Source organism: Bombina bombina, chromosome 2 (genome assembly GCF_027579735.1).
Source record: "Bombina bombina isolate aBomBom1 chromosome 2, aBomBom1.pri, whole genome shotgun sequence".
Classification (NCBI taxonomy): domain Eukaryota; kingdom Metazoa; phylum Chordata; class Amphibia; order Anura; family Bombinatoridae; genus Bombina; species Bombina bombina.
Genome location: NC_069500.1, coordinates 639190095 through 639208576, shown reverse-complemented (window position 1 = coordinate 639208576; position 18482 = coordinate 639190095). Strand labels below are relative to the sequence as shown.

At 35.1% G+C, this 18482-nt stretch overlaps 1 protein-coding gene across 1 annotated transcript in view; it reads left to right on the top strand.

Annotated features, from left to right (window-relative positions):
• Window positions 1-18482, top strand: part of FREM1 (FRAS1 related extracellular matrix 1) — a 379269-nt gene that overhangs the window by 108667 nt on the left and 252120 nt on the right. The window contains 4 exon segments of the mRNA XM_053702577.1: window positions 9738-9937; window positions 10739-11062; window positions 11759-11867; window positions 15591-15722. Coding sequence (XP_053558552.1) covers window positions 9738-9937; window positions 10739-11062; window positions 11759-11867; window positions 15591-15722 — 765 coding nt within the window.

The window sequence follows — 18482 nt, the reverse complement described above, 5'->3', positions numbered from 1 at the left end:
TACAGTAGGGTGTGAATACTTAGGAAATTTGATGTAAAATATCTTCCTTTTTTACATAGAGATGTTTATTTGATATTTTCTAGTCAGCTTTTTTACAGCTATGCTGCAACAACATTTGGGTATTATGTCCCTTCAAATGGGCTCTGCTTGAAGAAAACACAGACATCCTTATCATATCTATATATCTCTATTCACAAAGGCTGATATTTAGAGACAGCGATTGTAAATTAATATTTTAGTATGTGTCACCCCCACCACCCACTAGGCTAATACTGATTCATATTTGCATATCTTTCCTTAAGGGAATTCAAAAATATTAATATTTTCAGTATATATGGTGGTTTTAACGGGCAAAATCAACAGTTTCAAATGACAAAACAAAGGTAAAGGAGGTTGTGTGTGTGTATGTGTGTGTGTGTGTGTGTGTGTGAACTTAAAACAATACAGCAGGTAAAATGGATCATTGGGAACACATATTGGGATAGATTACGAGTGGTGTGCTAACTGTTACATGCAAGTGAAAATGGGTATATCGCAGATCTTTGCGAATGTATCACAAGTTAAAATTAAATGCGTTTGCTTGATGACAATTGAATTTAATGCGCATAGGAATAGCACGACTTCAGAGCTCTGGTTAACTGTTACACTCAACTAAAAAGTTGCACAATTTTTTTTTAAAATACATTTAAAAGTACAGTTACACTATCTAATCAAAATTATTTTAAGAAAATTGCAGTAAAAAGTTATAAGAGCTCAAAGATATGAGGTCTCAGTTGTTGGAAAAAAGGACTGCAAAGGGCTTTAACAGATATACATACATAAACATGTCTAAATATGTATATGTATGTGTGTGTGTATATATATATATATTTATTTATTTATTTATTTATTTATTTATTTATTTATATATGTGACCTCCAACATTAGTGACCTGGATGAAACTCAACTACTACTTCAAATAGGTAAGGCTGCTAATAACAGTGCTGTAATTATGGGAGATTTTAACTACCCTGATATAAACTGGGCCAATGAAATTAGTAATTCAGCTAAGGGGGATAGATTTATAAATGTTCTCAGGGATAACTTCTTGTCACAATGAATAGAGGGGCCAACTAGGAGTAACGCTATATTGGATTTAGTGCTATCAAATAATACAGATATAATATCAAACATAGAAGTCAAAGAACATTTGGCTAACAGTGATCATAACATGGTCACGTTTGAAATTTCTTTTCATAAGCAGGGTCTTAAAGGTTTAACCAAGACTTAATTTTAAGAAAGCAAAATTCAACGATTTAAGGAAATCATTAAATAACATAAATTGGGACAAAGTATTCTCTAATAAAAATACAGAGGATAAATGGATAACATTTAAAACTTTGTTAAATAAATATACATATCAACAAATATCATATGGTTATAAAAATAAAAAATCCAGGCCAATGTGGCTGAATATAAATGTGTTAAGAGAAATTAGGAAAAAAACGTAGGGCATTTAAATTATTCAAAGAAAATAGTACAGACTCAAAATTCCATATTTATAAGAAATGTAACAAAGCGTGCAAAAAAGCAATCAAATTAGCCAAAATTGAAAATGAAAAATTAATTGCAAAGGATTCTAAATCTAACCCTAAAAGGTTCTTTAAGTACATAAATAGCAAAAAAATCTAAGAAAGACAATATAGGTACATTAAAATGCGGGGAGGGTAGCATGATTAACAGTGACAGGGAGAAGGCTGAGATACTAAACCAGTTTTTTTCTTCAGTATACACAAGAGAGGAACCATTGGATGATACTTTGGAAAAAAATAGAACATGCCAGCCCATACCATTAATTGGGTTATGTATAGAGGATATTAGGAACAAATTGGATAATATTAAGGTAAATTAAACTCCAGGCCCAGATGGAATACACCCAAGGGTGTTAAGGGAATTTAGCACTGTTGTAGACAAACCTCTACTCTTAATTTTTCAAGACTCATTATCCTCAGGCATGGTACCCAAGGATTGGCGTAAAGCTGATGTGGTGCCACTCTTCAAAAAGGGAAGTAGGGATGATCCAGGAAGCTATAGACCAGTTAGTCTGACATCAGTAGTGGGAAGATATTTGAAGGGATTATAAGGGATTATATTGATGAGCATATTCGTGTAAACAAGATTATGAGTTCTAATCAGCATGGTTTTATGAGAAATAGATCATGTCAAACTAATCTATTTAGATTCTATGAGGAAGTAAGTAAAAATATAGATAAAGGGGAATCAGTTGATGTGATATACTTAGATTTTGCAAAGGCGTTTGATACAGTGCCACATGAGAGATTAATGCACAAAATTAAGGGAATAGCTGAAAATGTTAGTTTATGGATAAATAACTGGATAAAAGATAGGGAGCAACGAATAGTAGTAAATTGATCATACTCAGATTGGACAAAGGTAATCAGTGGAGTACCCCAGGGATCAGTGCTGGGCCCTATTCTTTTTAATATTTTTATAAATGACTTGGAGCTAGGATTAAATAGCGACATCTCTATTTTTGCAGATGATACTAAGTTAAGTAAGGTCATTAGGTCAGCGCAGGATGAACTTTCATTACAAAGGGACCTGCAAAAATTAGAAGTATGGGCAGGTAAATGGAAAATGAGATTTAATACGGGGAAAATGCAAGGTTCTACATTTTGAAAGTAAAAATAAGCAGGCAACATATTATTTAAATGAGACAAGACTTAGCCAAACACAGGAGGAAAGGGATTTGGGGGTAATAATAGATAACAAGCTAAAGATGTGTGCACAATGCAGGGCAGCAGCTTCAAAGGCTAATAAGATACTAGCATGTATTAAAAGAGGCATTGACTCAAGGGAGGAAAGCATAATTCTGTCACTATATAAAGCCCTGGTAAGACCTCACCTTGAGTATGGAGTGTAGTTCTGGGGACCAATCGCAAAAAAAGATATTGCAGAACTAGAAAAAGTTCAGAGAAGGGCCACAAAGCTAATAAGGGGATTGGAGAATTTAACCTATGAGGAGAGGCTAGCCAAACTGGGTCTGTTTTCTTTAGAAAAAAGGCACTTAAGAGGTGACATGATTACTTTATATAAATATATTCAAGGCCCATATACAGAGATGGCAGAAGCTCTGTTTATTCCAATAAAATTGTTTGTGACCAGAGGTCACAATTTAAGGTTGGAGGAAAGGAGATTTAATCTCCTGCAACGGAAACGTTTTTTCACTGTAAGAGCAATAAAATTGTGGAACTCATTACCAAAGGAGGTAGGGAATGCCAATACCCTAGATACATTTAAAAATTATTTGGATACATTTCTGTCTATAAACAAAATTCATGGATATGATTGCTAGTATTAAATGGGTCACCTTTTAGTGGGATTATTTAAGTTTAACTGGAGCTTTTTGTATATAATTTAGATTTGTATAGGTTGAACTTGATGGACTTCGGCCTTTTTTCAACCTCATCTACTATGTTACTATGTTACATATGTACTTATGTATTTATATGTGCATATATGTATTTACAGACATATATACACATATAAAACACATTAATACACATATATATATATATATATATATCTGTGTGTATATATATATATATATATATATATATATATATATATATATATATATATATATATATATATATATAAATGTGTGTATATATATATATATATATATATATATATAAATGTGTGTGTGTGTATATATACACAGTATCTCACAAAAGTGAGTACACCCCTTATATTTTGGTAAATATTTTATTATAAATTTTCATGTGATAACACTGAACAAATTACACTTTGCTACAATGTAAAGTAGTGAGTGAACAGCCTGTATACCAGTGTAAATTTGCTGTCCACTCAAAATAACTCATCACACAGCCATTAATGTCTAAACCGTTGGCAACAAAAGTGAGTACACCCCTAAGTGCAGATGTCCAAATTGGGTACAATTAGCTATTTTCCCTCCCCGGTGTCATGTGACTCATTAGTGTTACAAGGTCTCATGGGTGAATGGGGAACAGGTGTGTTAAATTTGGTGTTAACGCTCTCACACTCTCTCATACTGGTCATTGGAAGTTCAACATCGCACCTCATGGCAAAGAACTCTCTGAGGATCAGAAAAAAACAGAATTGTTGCTCTAGATAAAGATGGCCTAGGCTATAAAAAGATTGCAAAGACCATGAAACTGAACTGCAGCATGGTGGGCCAGACCATACAGTGGTTTCACAGGACAGGTTCCACTCAGAACAGGCCTCACCATGGTCGACCAAAGAAGTTGAATGCACATGCTCAGCGTCATATCCAGAGGTTATCTTTAGGAAATAGATGTATGAGTGTTGCCAGCATTGCTGCAGAGCTTGAAGGGGTGTGGATCAGTCTGTCAGTGCTCAGACCATACGCCACACACTGCATCAAATTGATCTGCATGGCTGTCATTCCAGAAGGAAGCCTTATCTAAAGATGATGCACAAGAAAGCCCGCAAACAGTTTGCTGAAGACAAGCAGACTAAGGACATGGAATACTGGAACCATGTCCTGTGGTCCGATGAGACCAAGATAAACTTATTTGGTTCAGATGGTGTCAAGTGTGTGTGGCGGCAACCAGGTAAGGAGTACAAAGACAAGTGTGTCTTGCCTACAGTCAAGCATGGTGGTGGGAGTGTCATGGTCTGGGCCTGCATGAGTGCTGCCAGCACTCGGGAGCTACAGTTCATTGAGGGGACCATGATGCCAACATGTACAGTGACATACTGAAGCAGAGCATGATCCCCTCCCTTCTGAGACTGGGCCGCAGGGCAGTACTCCAACATGATAACGACCCCAAACACACCTACAAGACAACCACTGCCTTGCTAAAGAAGCTGAGAGTAAAGGTGATGGAATGGCCAAGCATGTCTCCAGACCTAAACCCTATTGAGCATCTGTGGGGCATCCTCAAATGGAAGGTGGGGGAGCGCAAGGTCTCTAACATCCACCATCTCTGTGATGTTGTCATGGAGGAGTCAAAGAGGACTCCAGTGTCAACCTGTGAAGCTCTGGTGAATTCCATGCAAAAGAGGGTTAAGACAGTGCTGGAAAATAATGGTGGCCACACAAAATATTGACACTTTGGGCCCAATTTGAACATTTCCACTAAGGGGTGTACTCACTTTTGTTGCCAACGGTTTAGACAACGGCTGTGTGTTGAGTTATTTTGAGGGGACAGTAATTTTACACTGTTATACAGGCTGTGCACTCACTACCTTACATTGTAGCAAAGTTTCATTTATTCAGTGTTGTCACATGAAAAGATGTAATAAAAAAATTACAAAAATGTGAGGGGTGTACTCACTTTTGTGAGATACTGTATATATATATATATATATATATATATATATATATATATATATATATATATATATATATATATGTGTGTGTGTGTGTATATATATATATATATATATATATATATATATATATATATATATACACATGTGCATTGGGGCCCTTTGCAGTCAAGTAGCTGGAAACATATAAAAGCATATTTATGCAATATTCGTATTTAATAAAGTGTTTAACTATGTATTTAATGTAAATATTTTTTTTTGTTATTATTATTTTGTCATTATTATTATTCCCCTTTTTTTCTTTCTTTCCTTTCTCCTTTTTTGACTATCTTATGTTCCCCTGTATACCTAATTTCCCATCTTTATTCATATGGATTCTATGTTGATATATAACTTTATGTCAGTATATGCTTTGTGTATAACCATATATTTCCCCTCCCTGTTATCTTTTACTGACACTGTCTGCCTGTCTCCTAAACCCCCATCATAATTTTTATGACACCCCTTCCTCCCCCTGCATTCAGACCTCTGTATCACTTTGTCTTTTTAGCCTGTGTTTTAAGATATAATCTGTAAATTTCATCAAATTGGTCAGTACAATATATATCTATACATATACAGTTGTATGCAAAAGTTTAGGCACCCTTGACAATTTCCATGATTTTCATTTATAAATAATTGGGTGTTTGGATCTGCAATTTCATTTTGATCTATCTAATAACTGAAGGACACAATAATATTTCAGTAGGGAAATGCGGTGTATTGTATTAACAGAAAATGTGCAATATGCATCAAAACGAAATTAGACAGGTGCATACATTTGGGCACCCTTGTCATTTTGTTGATTTGAATACCTGCAACTACCTAGAACTGATTAATTGGAACACACAATTGGTTTGGTGAGCCCATTAAGCCTTGGACTTCATAGACAGGTGCATCCAATCATGATAAAAGGTATTTAAGGTGGCCAATTGCAAATTGTTCTCTTTGACTCTCCTCTGAAGAGTGGCAACATGAGGGCCTCAAAACAACTCTCAAATGACCTGAAAACAAAGATTGTTCTACATTATGGTTTAGGGGAAGGCTACAAAAAGCTATCCCAGAGGTTTAAGCTGTCGGTGTCCACTGTGAGGAACATAGTGAGGAAATGGAAGACCACAGGCACAGTTCTTGTTAAGGCCAGAAGTGGCAGGCCAAGAAAAATATTGGAGAGGCAAAGGCAAAGGATGGTGAGAACAGTTAAAAACAGCCCACAGACCACCTCCAAAGACCTACAACATCATCTTGCTGCAGATGGTGTTACTGTGCATCATTCAACAATTCAACGCACTTTGCACAAGGAGAAGCTGTATGGGAGAGTAATGCGGAAGAAGCCTTTTCTGCACACACGCCACAAACAGAGTCGCTTGAGGTATGCAAACGCACATTTTGACAAGCCAGCTTCATTTTGGAAGAAGGTGCTGTGGACTGATGAAACAAAGATTGAGTTATTTAGTCATAACAAGGGGCGTTATGCATGGCGGTAAAAGAACACAGCGTTCCAAGACAAACATTTGCTACCCATAGTAAAATTTGGTGGATGTTCCATCATGCTGTGCGGCTGTGTGGCCAGTGCTGGTACTGGGAATCTTGTTAAATTTGAGGGTTGCATGTGTTCCACTCAATATCAGCAGATACAATACTTGAGAATAATGTTGAGGAATCAGTCACAAAGTTGAAGTTACGCCGGGGCTGGATATTTCAACAAGATGACGACCCAAAACACTGCTCAAAATCTACCCTGGCATTTATGCAGAGGAACACGTACAATGTTCTGGAATGGCCACCCCAGTCCCCAGACCTGAATATCATTGAAAATCTGTGGGGTGATTTGAAGCGGGCTGTCCATGCTCGGCAACTATCAAACCTAACTGAACTGGAGATGTTTTGCAAGGAGGAATGGTCCAAAATACCTTCATCCAGAATCCAGACACTCATTACAGGCTATAGGAAGCATCTAGAGGCTGTTATTTCTGCTAAAGGAGGCTCTACCTAATATTGATGCAATATTTCTGTTGGGGTGCCCAAATTTATGCACCTGTCTAATTTCATTTTGATGCATATTGCACATTTTCTGTTAATACAATAAACTTAATTTCACTACTGAAATATTACTGTGTCCTTCAGTTATTTGATAGATCAAAAAGAAATTCCTAATCCAAAAACTCAATTATTTATAAATGAAAATCATGGAAATTGTCAAGGGTGCCTAAACTTTTGCATACAACTGTAAATATATGTATAGATATATATTGTACCAAAATACCATCAGATATAAGTAGAAAAATGTATTTATGAATACATAGAACATATTCTGCTATGTGAAGAACATTGGAATGTGAAATATTGAGATTTTCATGTTTCAGTTTAGCACACTTGGTTAAATGTGATCGGGTTTGCGCTTGAGTAAGGGTGTTAGGTTAGGTAATGTCACCCAGTGCCTGCTTGTCTTAAGATATGGCTACCAGTTTAATAATGTCTCACTATTATCTTTGGATTTAAACAAGTCAAGTAGCTCAAATTCTACTATTGTTTATTTCTCTCCATAAAATTCAGTATTCCCAAACAGACATTTCTTCTTCTTTGTTGTCTAAAAAAAATGCACATAGTTCAGTCATTAAATGATAGTGTTTAAAGGGACACTGAACCCAAATTTTTTATTTTGTGATTCAAATAGAGAATGCAATTTTAAGCAACTTTCTAATTTACTCCTATTCTCACATTTTCATCATTCTCTTGGTATCTTTATTTGAAATGCAAGAATGTAAGTTTAAATGCCGGCCCATTTTTAGTGAACAACGTGGGTTGTTCTTGCTGATTGGTGGATACATTCATCCACCAATTAAAAAGTGCTGTCCAGAGGTCTGAACCAAAAATAGCTTAGATGCCTTCTTTTTCAAATAAAGATAGCAAGAGAACGAAGAAAAAATAATTTTTGGTGTAAATTAGAAGGTTGCTTAAAATGTCATGCTCTATCTGAATCACAAAAGAAAAAATTGGGTTCAGTGTCCCTTTCATTTTTTTAATTATAACTTCATAGTCAGGGATTTATGTCTTCCAATATTTTGCAATATGCATAGGCACTGCAGTACAAATGAGTGCTATAAGTTTATTTAGTGGTTTACTCTGCCCCTTAGAAGGGAAATGCAATAAAGCTTATTGTGGAGTGAGACAAAAATCTCTTTCTAATATTTCACCAATTAGTATTGAAGTCTTCATCCAAATTTGGTTAACTTTTGGGCATGCCACCACATATAAAAATATGTGCTTATATCCCTCCAACTCGGAAGCATATATTTTGTGAGGTATGATATATGTATTTAAGCCTTACTGGGTTCATATACCAGTGATACACTACGTTCATAAAATTTTACTTTATATTAGCACTGTAAGGAAAAGCCCCTCTAAAAGGAGCAAATTGGATAATGTAATTATCACCAATGTTCATATAACTGTATCTAGTAGATACTACTATAAAGAAGAATATGCACAGAAACTGATATAAAAATCCAGTATAAATTTTAAAAACTTACTTAGAAGCTCCCAGCTTAGCATTGTTGATGAGGTGGTCTGGGACAACCACTGAAAGGGGCTGGGTAAACAAAAAGAGCAGCCCCCCTCTTTTCCCTGCATATGAAAAGACAGATAACCTAAACAGGAGCCTGCATGTATACATCTGCCACTGTGAGGCTTTGTTAGGAGTCTGAAAATCAGCACAATGTTATTAAAAAAATAAGCAAAACTATACATTTTTATAAAAACACTACCAGATGGGCAATATAAATGCATAATCTACAAAACATTTATGCAAAACAAAATCTAGTGTACAATGTCCCTTTAACTTAAGGGACACTCAAGTCAACATGAAACTTTCATTATTCAGATAGAGCAGGAATTTTTGACAACTTTCCAATTTACTTCCATTAAAAAAGTGCACAGTTTTTTATATTTAAACTTTTTGAGTCACCAGCTCCTATTGAGCATGTGCAAGAATTCACAGAATAAGCGTGTATGCGTTTGTGATTGGCTGATGGCTGTCACATGGTACGTGTATGCATTTGTGATTGGCTGATGGCTGTCACATGGTACAGGGAGAGAGGAAATACACATAACTTTTAAATTTGTCAGAAAAAAACTACTATTTATTTGAAGTTCAGACTGACTGCTATTGCATTGTCTTGTTATCTTGCATTTGTTGATTATGCAAATCTACTGTGTTGAATGGTCCTTTACTTTACTGTATATCAGAGTCAGCCAAGGAGGTTAAATAACTGTTTTTTTATCTACTGTTGTCTAAATGGTCAGTCAGCCGGCACCTATGGATTCTGCTCTAAATTATTTACTCTTTTTTTTTTTAGATAATAAACCAATTCAGCTTTGCAGGGGCGGAGGCTGCATTCTTGGGTTAAAAAATATTCCGACAGTTCTAAAATGCAGCTGTGAAGAATTCCTTCTGATGGGCATAAAGTATCAGCACCTGAATCCTCCATCTCCTAATGTTGATTATATTAGCATCAAACTGGACCTAACTGACAGCCGAAGCAAAGCTCTCTACAAGGTATTGAATACAGCAAATTACTATTATATTATTGTGCTTAAATCTGCTAGTTTTATATTTCTGGTTTGATGTCTAGAAAATACATTTTTCATACAAACTATGTTTAAATAAAGTGGTATTTTCAGGAAATGTTATGAATCTTATAATGAATTAGCAGTTACTTGAAATAATTTATTGTTCCCTTGTCTAGCACTGTGCATATTAACTTTATTATATAATATTTGATCAAATTAAATAGCAAGATCAGTAAAATGATGGTAATATATTAAATGTCTTTATTGAGACATAATGTTAAAGTTATTAAAGGACAGTCTACTCCAGAATTTTAATTGTTTAAAAAGATAGGTAATACATTTATTACCCATTTATTATCCATTTCCAGATTTACATAACCAACATGGTTTTATTTGATGATAAAAGTAAATTGGTTCTTTAAAATTTAAAATTTGAGCTCAACCGATAACTTGTGGCGTGTTATTTTGAGCTTGGACTCGTACAAGCAATAAATTCTCGATTGTGTATTACTGGGTCAAATGTTTAAGGGTGACACAGACCCTTTGTACGTTCCATAGGCACATACAAAACATGGAAATGGACCGTAGTCTTGCAATTTTCTCTAAACATTGCTCACCATTTCTAGCAAACATTCTACTTTTATTTAGAGATTTGTATGAAATTGCATGCTCTATCTGAATCATGAAAGTTTAATTTTGGCTTTACTGTCCCTTTAAGCTGTAATTTATAGCATTGTACATAAAGTAATCATTTGCAATGTATCTGCATTCTGTCTTCATATTGCAGTCAGAGAGTGCATGGATTCCAGTCCACATTCCAGATGCTGTTCCCAATCAGATACCCAAAGCTGCCTTCATGTCTATGTTTATCTTAGAAGTTGACCAGTTCATTCTCACACCAATTACAACTGCAACACTCGATGCAGAGGACAGTGAAACAGCAAAATCTCTGTTGGTCTTTAATGTCACTGAACCCCCATCTCAAGGTTTTATCACTCATTTATCTGATCACACCAAGCCCATAACCTCCTTCACATGGAAAGATCTCAATGAGATGCTCATAGCGTATCAGCCGCCAAACGGCAGCCACGTGGCAAGAAGGAATTTTGAAGTAAGTTTACAACTGCATGTTTTAGACAGCAACATCATAAAGCATCTATCAATAAATATATTAAAGGCACTCATTACTAATTATGATAGGTTTTTTTTTATGGAAGAAAGTAAGGCCACCGAAAGTCATCAGGCAATATTAAAGTCTCTCAGTCCTTTTTATCTGGAGATCCATACCCCACATTTATCTCCTCACATTTACACCACACAGCAGGCTTATTACTGTCCCCTCTCTATAGCTTTTCTAAGATTTTTACAAAAAATTGTGAATGAAAAGAACATCTGATCTCATTTAACCATTACTGTTCCTACATGCCTTCCTTGCTCTCTCTGTCTCTTATTTGTCCTTATCCTATCTCTTATTCTTCCATCTTTCTCTTTCTTCCCCTCTTTTTTCCACCATTCAGCAAGCACTACCCAGGTGCTAAACAAAAAAACAAAAAAAATGGGCCGGCTCCTAACCTTACATTCCTGCTCTTTCAAATAAAGATACCAAGTGAATGAAGAAATATTGATAATAGGAGTAAATTAGAAAGTTGCTTAAAATTGCATTCTCTGTCTGAATCATGAAAGAAAGAATTTGGGTGTAGTTTGCCTTTAAGGAAGAACTATGCATAGTGCTGTCAATAATAACTAGGAACATTGTGATGGAGGCTTATAAAGCCAATTTCTCTCATTCTTGAACCTTTACAAACAGGTGGTGTTTGAGGTCCATGATTTCTTTTTTGAAAGGAGTTCCCCAATTACTGTACATATATCTGTAAGAACAACTGACACAAATGCTCCTCGGGTTTCTTGGAATATGGGTAAGAACAAAGTTTTCTATTATTATAGCTGTTTTTTTACTTTATGTATTTGTTGGCATACAATTATGGTACAAAACTATCAAAATTTCACAACAAGAAAGCAAAATTAAATGTTTTTTTAAAGGCTTTTTGTCTATCTCAAGCCCAGATTCTGCTGTGGCTTCAATTATTATTATTAAATGGATACTAAACAATGTAACAATCAAAGTAAACATAAAACGGGCTGTGTAAAAAACAGCAAACAACCTTCTTGTTTTCTCGCAAAATGATCATTTAGAAATGCTTATTGTAACCTCAGCCCGCAGGGTAATAATAGATCTGACATGTCAGTTACATAGGATGCATTACTTGTTCTCAGCATGGGCAAAACTGACTCCTTGTAGTCTATTAACTTAATAGCAAACCAGCTCATGTCACTCTAGAAGTTGTATGACACCAAGCTATAAATCCTTCCTGTAAAGACCATCTTGTAGGGCCGTGACAGGAAGGACACTGCACAAACACAATTTTAAAAAAGCAATAAAAGGTCAAATCCATTTAAAATAATGAATAATGCATATCACAATGATTTATTTTAACTATAAGCCACTGCTTAGTGTTTTTTTTTTATTATTACAACAATGAAAGAGAGTGTTTCATATTAAGTATTAAAAACACAAATATTCTTTAATCCCTTAGATGTGCATGATCACAATTTTCTGCTCTCACCTGCATTTTACAGGTACAATAGACCCCTCATTTGAAAGAGGCAGTCTACCCCTTCAAATAAGTTTCATGCCCCTGTAAGATGCATATAATCACACTTAAAGCAGCAATAACCTGCACTTAAAAGTGCTGTTTAACTTGAGGGGGAGGGGGCTCAAACGGGGCCTCTATCTACCCCTCTGTTTGTGTTATAGGAACAAGGGACCCTATTATTTAAAAGATGAGTCTCTTCTCTTTCATTTGTGGGGACACTTGTTTATCTAGCACAAACAAGGAGGAAATATGGTGCTTTGTTATACCACTGTCATTAGTTGGCAATTGCCATAAAAATGGCAACCACGTACCTAATTTATTTACTATATGGAGGCAGTGGCTCCAAAGGAGCCCCTATCCCTTTAAGACAGTATACAACACACAAAAACAAAATACCCCTCACATGAAAGAAGAAATCACCTATCACTTTAGATAGCCGTAGAAACAACAATCATCTGTGTTTTAGGTGCCTTTTATCATGCTCTTGGGTATAAAAGGGGCCCTAGCACCCCAATATAAGCACTACAGTGAGGCAAGTGACCCCTCTTTTGAAAAAGTAGTATTATAATATCGATAGTGCGCAAACGTTAGCATGCCACTTGTAATCTAGCCTTTAATTATGGTTTTTGGGAAGGTGAACAGATGATAAATGTGGGACAACAAAGTTTGAGAAAACTCAACTATGTGAAATGCAAAAAAATAGTAAATTGTTGTGTCATTTTCTATGGCGTACATAGTAAATAACAGCAAGGAAGCCATAATTATAAGGTAGTAATAATGACTTCCTTACTGATATTTACTGTGTACGCCATGAAAATTACACAAAAGTTTCCTTTTTTTTTTTTGCATTTCACATAGTGGAGTTTTCCTATATTATGATATTTCGGCAAGCTAAAGTTATTTTCTAAAAATGCGTGGTCTGCTGAATAAAACGAGGTATATTTGTGTGTGTACCTCGTAGGAAAAAGTTCAAATTTTTCTGAATTTGCAGTGAGAACAACAAAAAACAGCTCCAGTACAGGGGTGTAAAAATGACTCGGCAATAAAGTGGTTAAAATCTATATGGATTTTCATTGTCATTTCCATAATGTTGTAAAGTTTACAGCTTTAACAGGATTTAGCCATCAGACAAATACAGACTGGCAAATATGACCAAGCCAATGAATATAGAACATAAATCCTGCCCTTACAAAAGACATGAAAAATGGAAAAGAAAATACTATAGTGCTGCTACTGGTCTAGCAATTTAATAGACAAGTAATATGTACTAATAAACAGAGGTAACATACCCCTGTTCATTAGCGTTCGCTGTGTAAAAATTGTGTGAAAATTGAGTATTTTGTTTTTACTTATTTTTATGTGGCATTTTAATTAATTAGTGGCAGCTTTTTAAATTAATTTAACAGGACATTAAACATGAAATACATTTCATACACTTCACTGCAGGTATCTGCACAGGAATGCAGTGAAAGTTAGATTTCAATATGGCTGCACCCATGACTAGAATTAGGCAGGGGAATAACTGCAATACTATTTAGGGCAAGATTAAAAGCGGTGCTCTATTTAGCACTTTCCCCTTAAGCGTTAACACTGCCAGAAGTAAAGATTTTGCGCAAGCAAAACTCGATGTGCGCTAACTTCAGGACATTGGATATCGTGACCACGCTAACTTATTCTCCCGATAGACTAACCTAACACTTATCACTTGTGCTCTAACCCGAAAGGAATTAATATTTAACATTCCGGTGTTCTTTACATATGGGAAATTTTATTTTTATTTTAAATTTATATATATATATATATACCTATTTATCTATTAACATAGATATATAGGTATATATTTTACATTAACATTATATATATATATATATATATATATATATATATATATATATATATATATATATATATATATATATATATATTTATATTTAAAAATGAAAAGAATATTTTTTTCTAAAAATCAAAAATTATTCAACCCCCATTGCAAATCAAGTTTATTGTCAAAATTTACAGACTTTCAGCTGTTTGCAACGAACAATTAAAAAAAAGTAATAGAAATAGCTCAACACAACGAATGATTGAAGTGGTTTCCCCAAATTCAACTGAAAATGCAACTTTTAATGAATTTTTGCTGTCTCAAAATGATTCAACCCCTTCATGGCGAGCATCTTTAGTACTTAGTAGAGCACCATTTTGCTGTTATGACCTGCTGCAAGCGAGATGCATAGCCAGACACCAGCTTCTGGCAGCGTTCCTAAAGAATCTTAGTACATTCCTCATGAGCAATGGTCTTCAGTTCAGTAATATTCTTGTATGGGGTTCAAGTCAGGTGACTGTGATGGCCACTGTAGAATCTTCCAGGACATCTTCTGCAACCAAGCCTTGGTGGAATTTGAGGTTATTGTCCTGTTGGAAGAGAAGGGGGTGGCATTGAAATGCATATGTAATGATACATCTGGGCAGCAGATGCACAGCGTTTGCCTTAAAACTGGACTGACAGATTCTGAAGTCAAAAACCTTGTCCGCACCGGATTTCGTACATGGGGCCCTGTTCATAAAGGCTATAAATAATGGCTGTTGCTGGACCTAAGCCACACACAGAAATTATACTGATTTCTTCAGTATGATACACAATGTTTATAGACCTGTTTTGCGACTTTCTTTTTATTTTGGATATTTGTTTCAGTTTGTTGTTTCTAGTTTAAAGACTAGATATAATAAAATCCAATACTTACCATATCTTATTCCCTTCTTATCATATGATGCCAGGTGGTTCAACAGTCAACTCCCATCATTTCTCTACAGAGTTAACACATTGCATTTGCTCTTGCCTTTAGAATGCTGAAAAGATAGACTCTCAGTATCTCCAGATAAGTGATCTGGCTAATTAACATGCAGACTCAACTAATTGCAATTGCTGAATACAATTGTCTCTTTATTAAATCTCAGCTGACTGGTTTAATTATCATCTGTTCTGCACAGGTCTTGATCTCTTAGAGGGCCAGTCTCGAGCAATTACATGGGAACAGTTGCAAATCGTAGATAATGATGACATCAATGCAGTTCGACTGGTCATTGTGGATGGTTTACAACATGGCCGCATAACTCTCAAAGGTAAAGCTGTCTTTTCTTCTACTAGGAATTATTTGTTAATAAATTGAAAATTTTATAGACATTTTACACATTTTGACCAAAATGCACATTTATCAATGTCAAACATAAAAAAGGGTAAGTATTTTTTAGGAAAAAAATAATAAAAAAAATTGCCACCACCTTTTTCTTTTTCAGTTTGCCTAAATTGCATTTGCCTTTCTACAGCTTATTCTCGGACTATAGTTTTCCATTTATGTGCATCCTTTAATAATTCTCTTTCTTTGTTGAACCTATCAGCATTGCACCTTATCTTTTGCATCTCTATCATTTCATTTCTGTTTTTCCTTGTTTTTCCTTGTTTTACATATTTCCCTCTCTCTCTTCTCTTTTCCCCTCACACATCTATCTTTATTTTTCCTAAGTTTTATTTCACATCTCCTTCCTGTAGGGTGGAATACAAAATAGAGATTTAAAATATTTTATTATTATTTGCTCACTTTAGATCTTAAGAAGAAAGGATTTCTATAACAATGACTGGAACACCCTGTAACTAATTTTAATTTATCATATATAATATTTTTATAAAATTATGAACTGCACCATCAAAGCATTTAGCTTAAAATATTCTCTTTTAAAAAGGGCTCATGTTTAGTTAATATTGGTAAACTTTATTAAATGATTTAATGATGATACAGTTTTTACCCTGCAGTAAGTTGAGCTAGCAGGTACAGCGTTGGGATAGTATGTTTTAAGCTTCTAGAGCAGTGAAGAAGATAGAACTTATGTGATTTAATTCTGCTAAAACCCCAAATAGAAAACATGTAAATCAACACAGGTGTCAGATTGAAGTTGATAGGATGTAATCCTTTAACTACTAAAAATTCATAACAGATTGAATTTTTAGAGGAGTGGAACAAAACTATTCAGCTGAAAAATTGGGAGATTATGAGAAATCTCACAGTTTATAAGGTTCAGTATTTATAAAAAAAAAAAAATACAAGTTTGTATGGAGCTTTAACAAGTCACAGTTTTCAATAAAAATTACAGTGACATCAGTGATCGTTTTTAATTTTATGCACTAGGTAAATAAATATAACACACACACGTCCATACACACACATTTGCACTCGCATGCATACAAACTGATACACACACTATCAAATACATTCACAAAAACACACTCAGACACATGCCCACACAACCACACACACACACACACATATATATATATATATATATATATATATATATATATATTCATATATATTCACATACATTCACATACAGGCACACACATACATATTTGCACATATAAACACACATACATACACACAAACATACATGTATACACAAACATACATGCACACACATACACACAAATATACTCACTCACATACACACAAATATACGCACTCACATACACACTCTCAAATACATAAACACACCTGCACACACAAACATATATACATACACAAGACACACACAGACACAAACATACATGCACATATACACAAAAACATATGTTAAGGAGCTGAGATTATAGCATTTCATCTAAATACTCATTATACACCAAAAAATCTTGACACACATTTCAGGGAGAGACTAAGGCCCTTATTAATAAAATGTGCTCCTAGTGCCAGAGTGACATATAGTGAGTAGCCATGCTTAAAAGTACTACACAGTTTTTACCATTTGAAAAGAAAAAAGGAAATGTATGCTTACCTGATAAATTGATTTCTTTTACGATATGATGAGTCCACGGATTTCATCCTTACTTGTGGGTTTTAACCTCCTGCTAGCAGGAAGTGGCAAAGAGCACCACAGCAGAGCTGTATATATAGCTCCTCCCTTCCCCTCCCCCTCCAGTCATTCGACCGAAGTTAGGAAGAGAAAGGAAGAGCCAAAGGTGCAGAGGTGACTGAAGTTTAACAAAAAATAAATAACTGTCTTAGAAATGACAGGGTGGGCCCTGGACTCGTCATATCGTAAAATAAATTAATTTATCAGGTAAGCATCAATTTCCTTTTCTTTTACAAGATATGACGAGTCCACGGATTTTATCCTTACTTGTGGGATACAATACCAAAGCTACAGGACACGGATGAAAGGGAGGGACAAGACAGGAACCTAAACGTAAGGCACCACTTTCTCCCAAAAACAGCTTCAGAAAAAACAAAAGTATCAAATTTGGAAAATTTGGAAAAAGTGTGAAGAGACGACCAAGTTGCAGCCTTGCAAATCTGTTCCACAGAAGCATTATGTTTAAATGCCCATGAGGAAGCCACAGCCCTAGTGGAATGAGCCATAATTCTTTCAGGAGGCTGTTGACCAGCAGTCTCATACGCCAGACGGATGAAACTCTTCAGCCAAGAAGAAAGAGAGGTAGCCGTAGCTTTCTGACCCCTACGCTTTCCAGAAAAACAACAACAAATAATGAAGATGATTGACGGAATTCTTTAGTCGCCTGTAAGAAAAACTTCAGGGTACGGACCACGTCCAAGTTATGCAATAGACGCTCCTTCTTAGAAGAAGGATTAGTACATAATGAAGGAACAACAATTTCCTGATTAATATTTATATTAGAAACAACCTTAGGAAGGAAACCAGGTTTGTTACGTAAAACCACCTTATCAGAATAAAAGATAAGGCGAATCACATTGTAATGCTGAAAGCTCAGAAACTCTACGAGAAGAAGAAATAGCAACCAAAAATAAAACTTTCCAAGATAACAACTTAATATCTATGGAATGCATGGGTTCAAACGGAACCCCTTGAAGAACA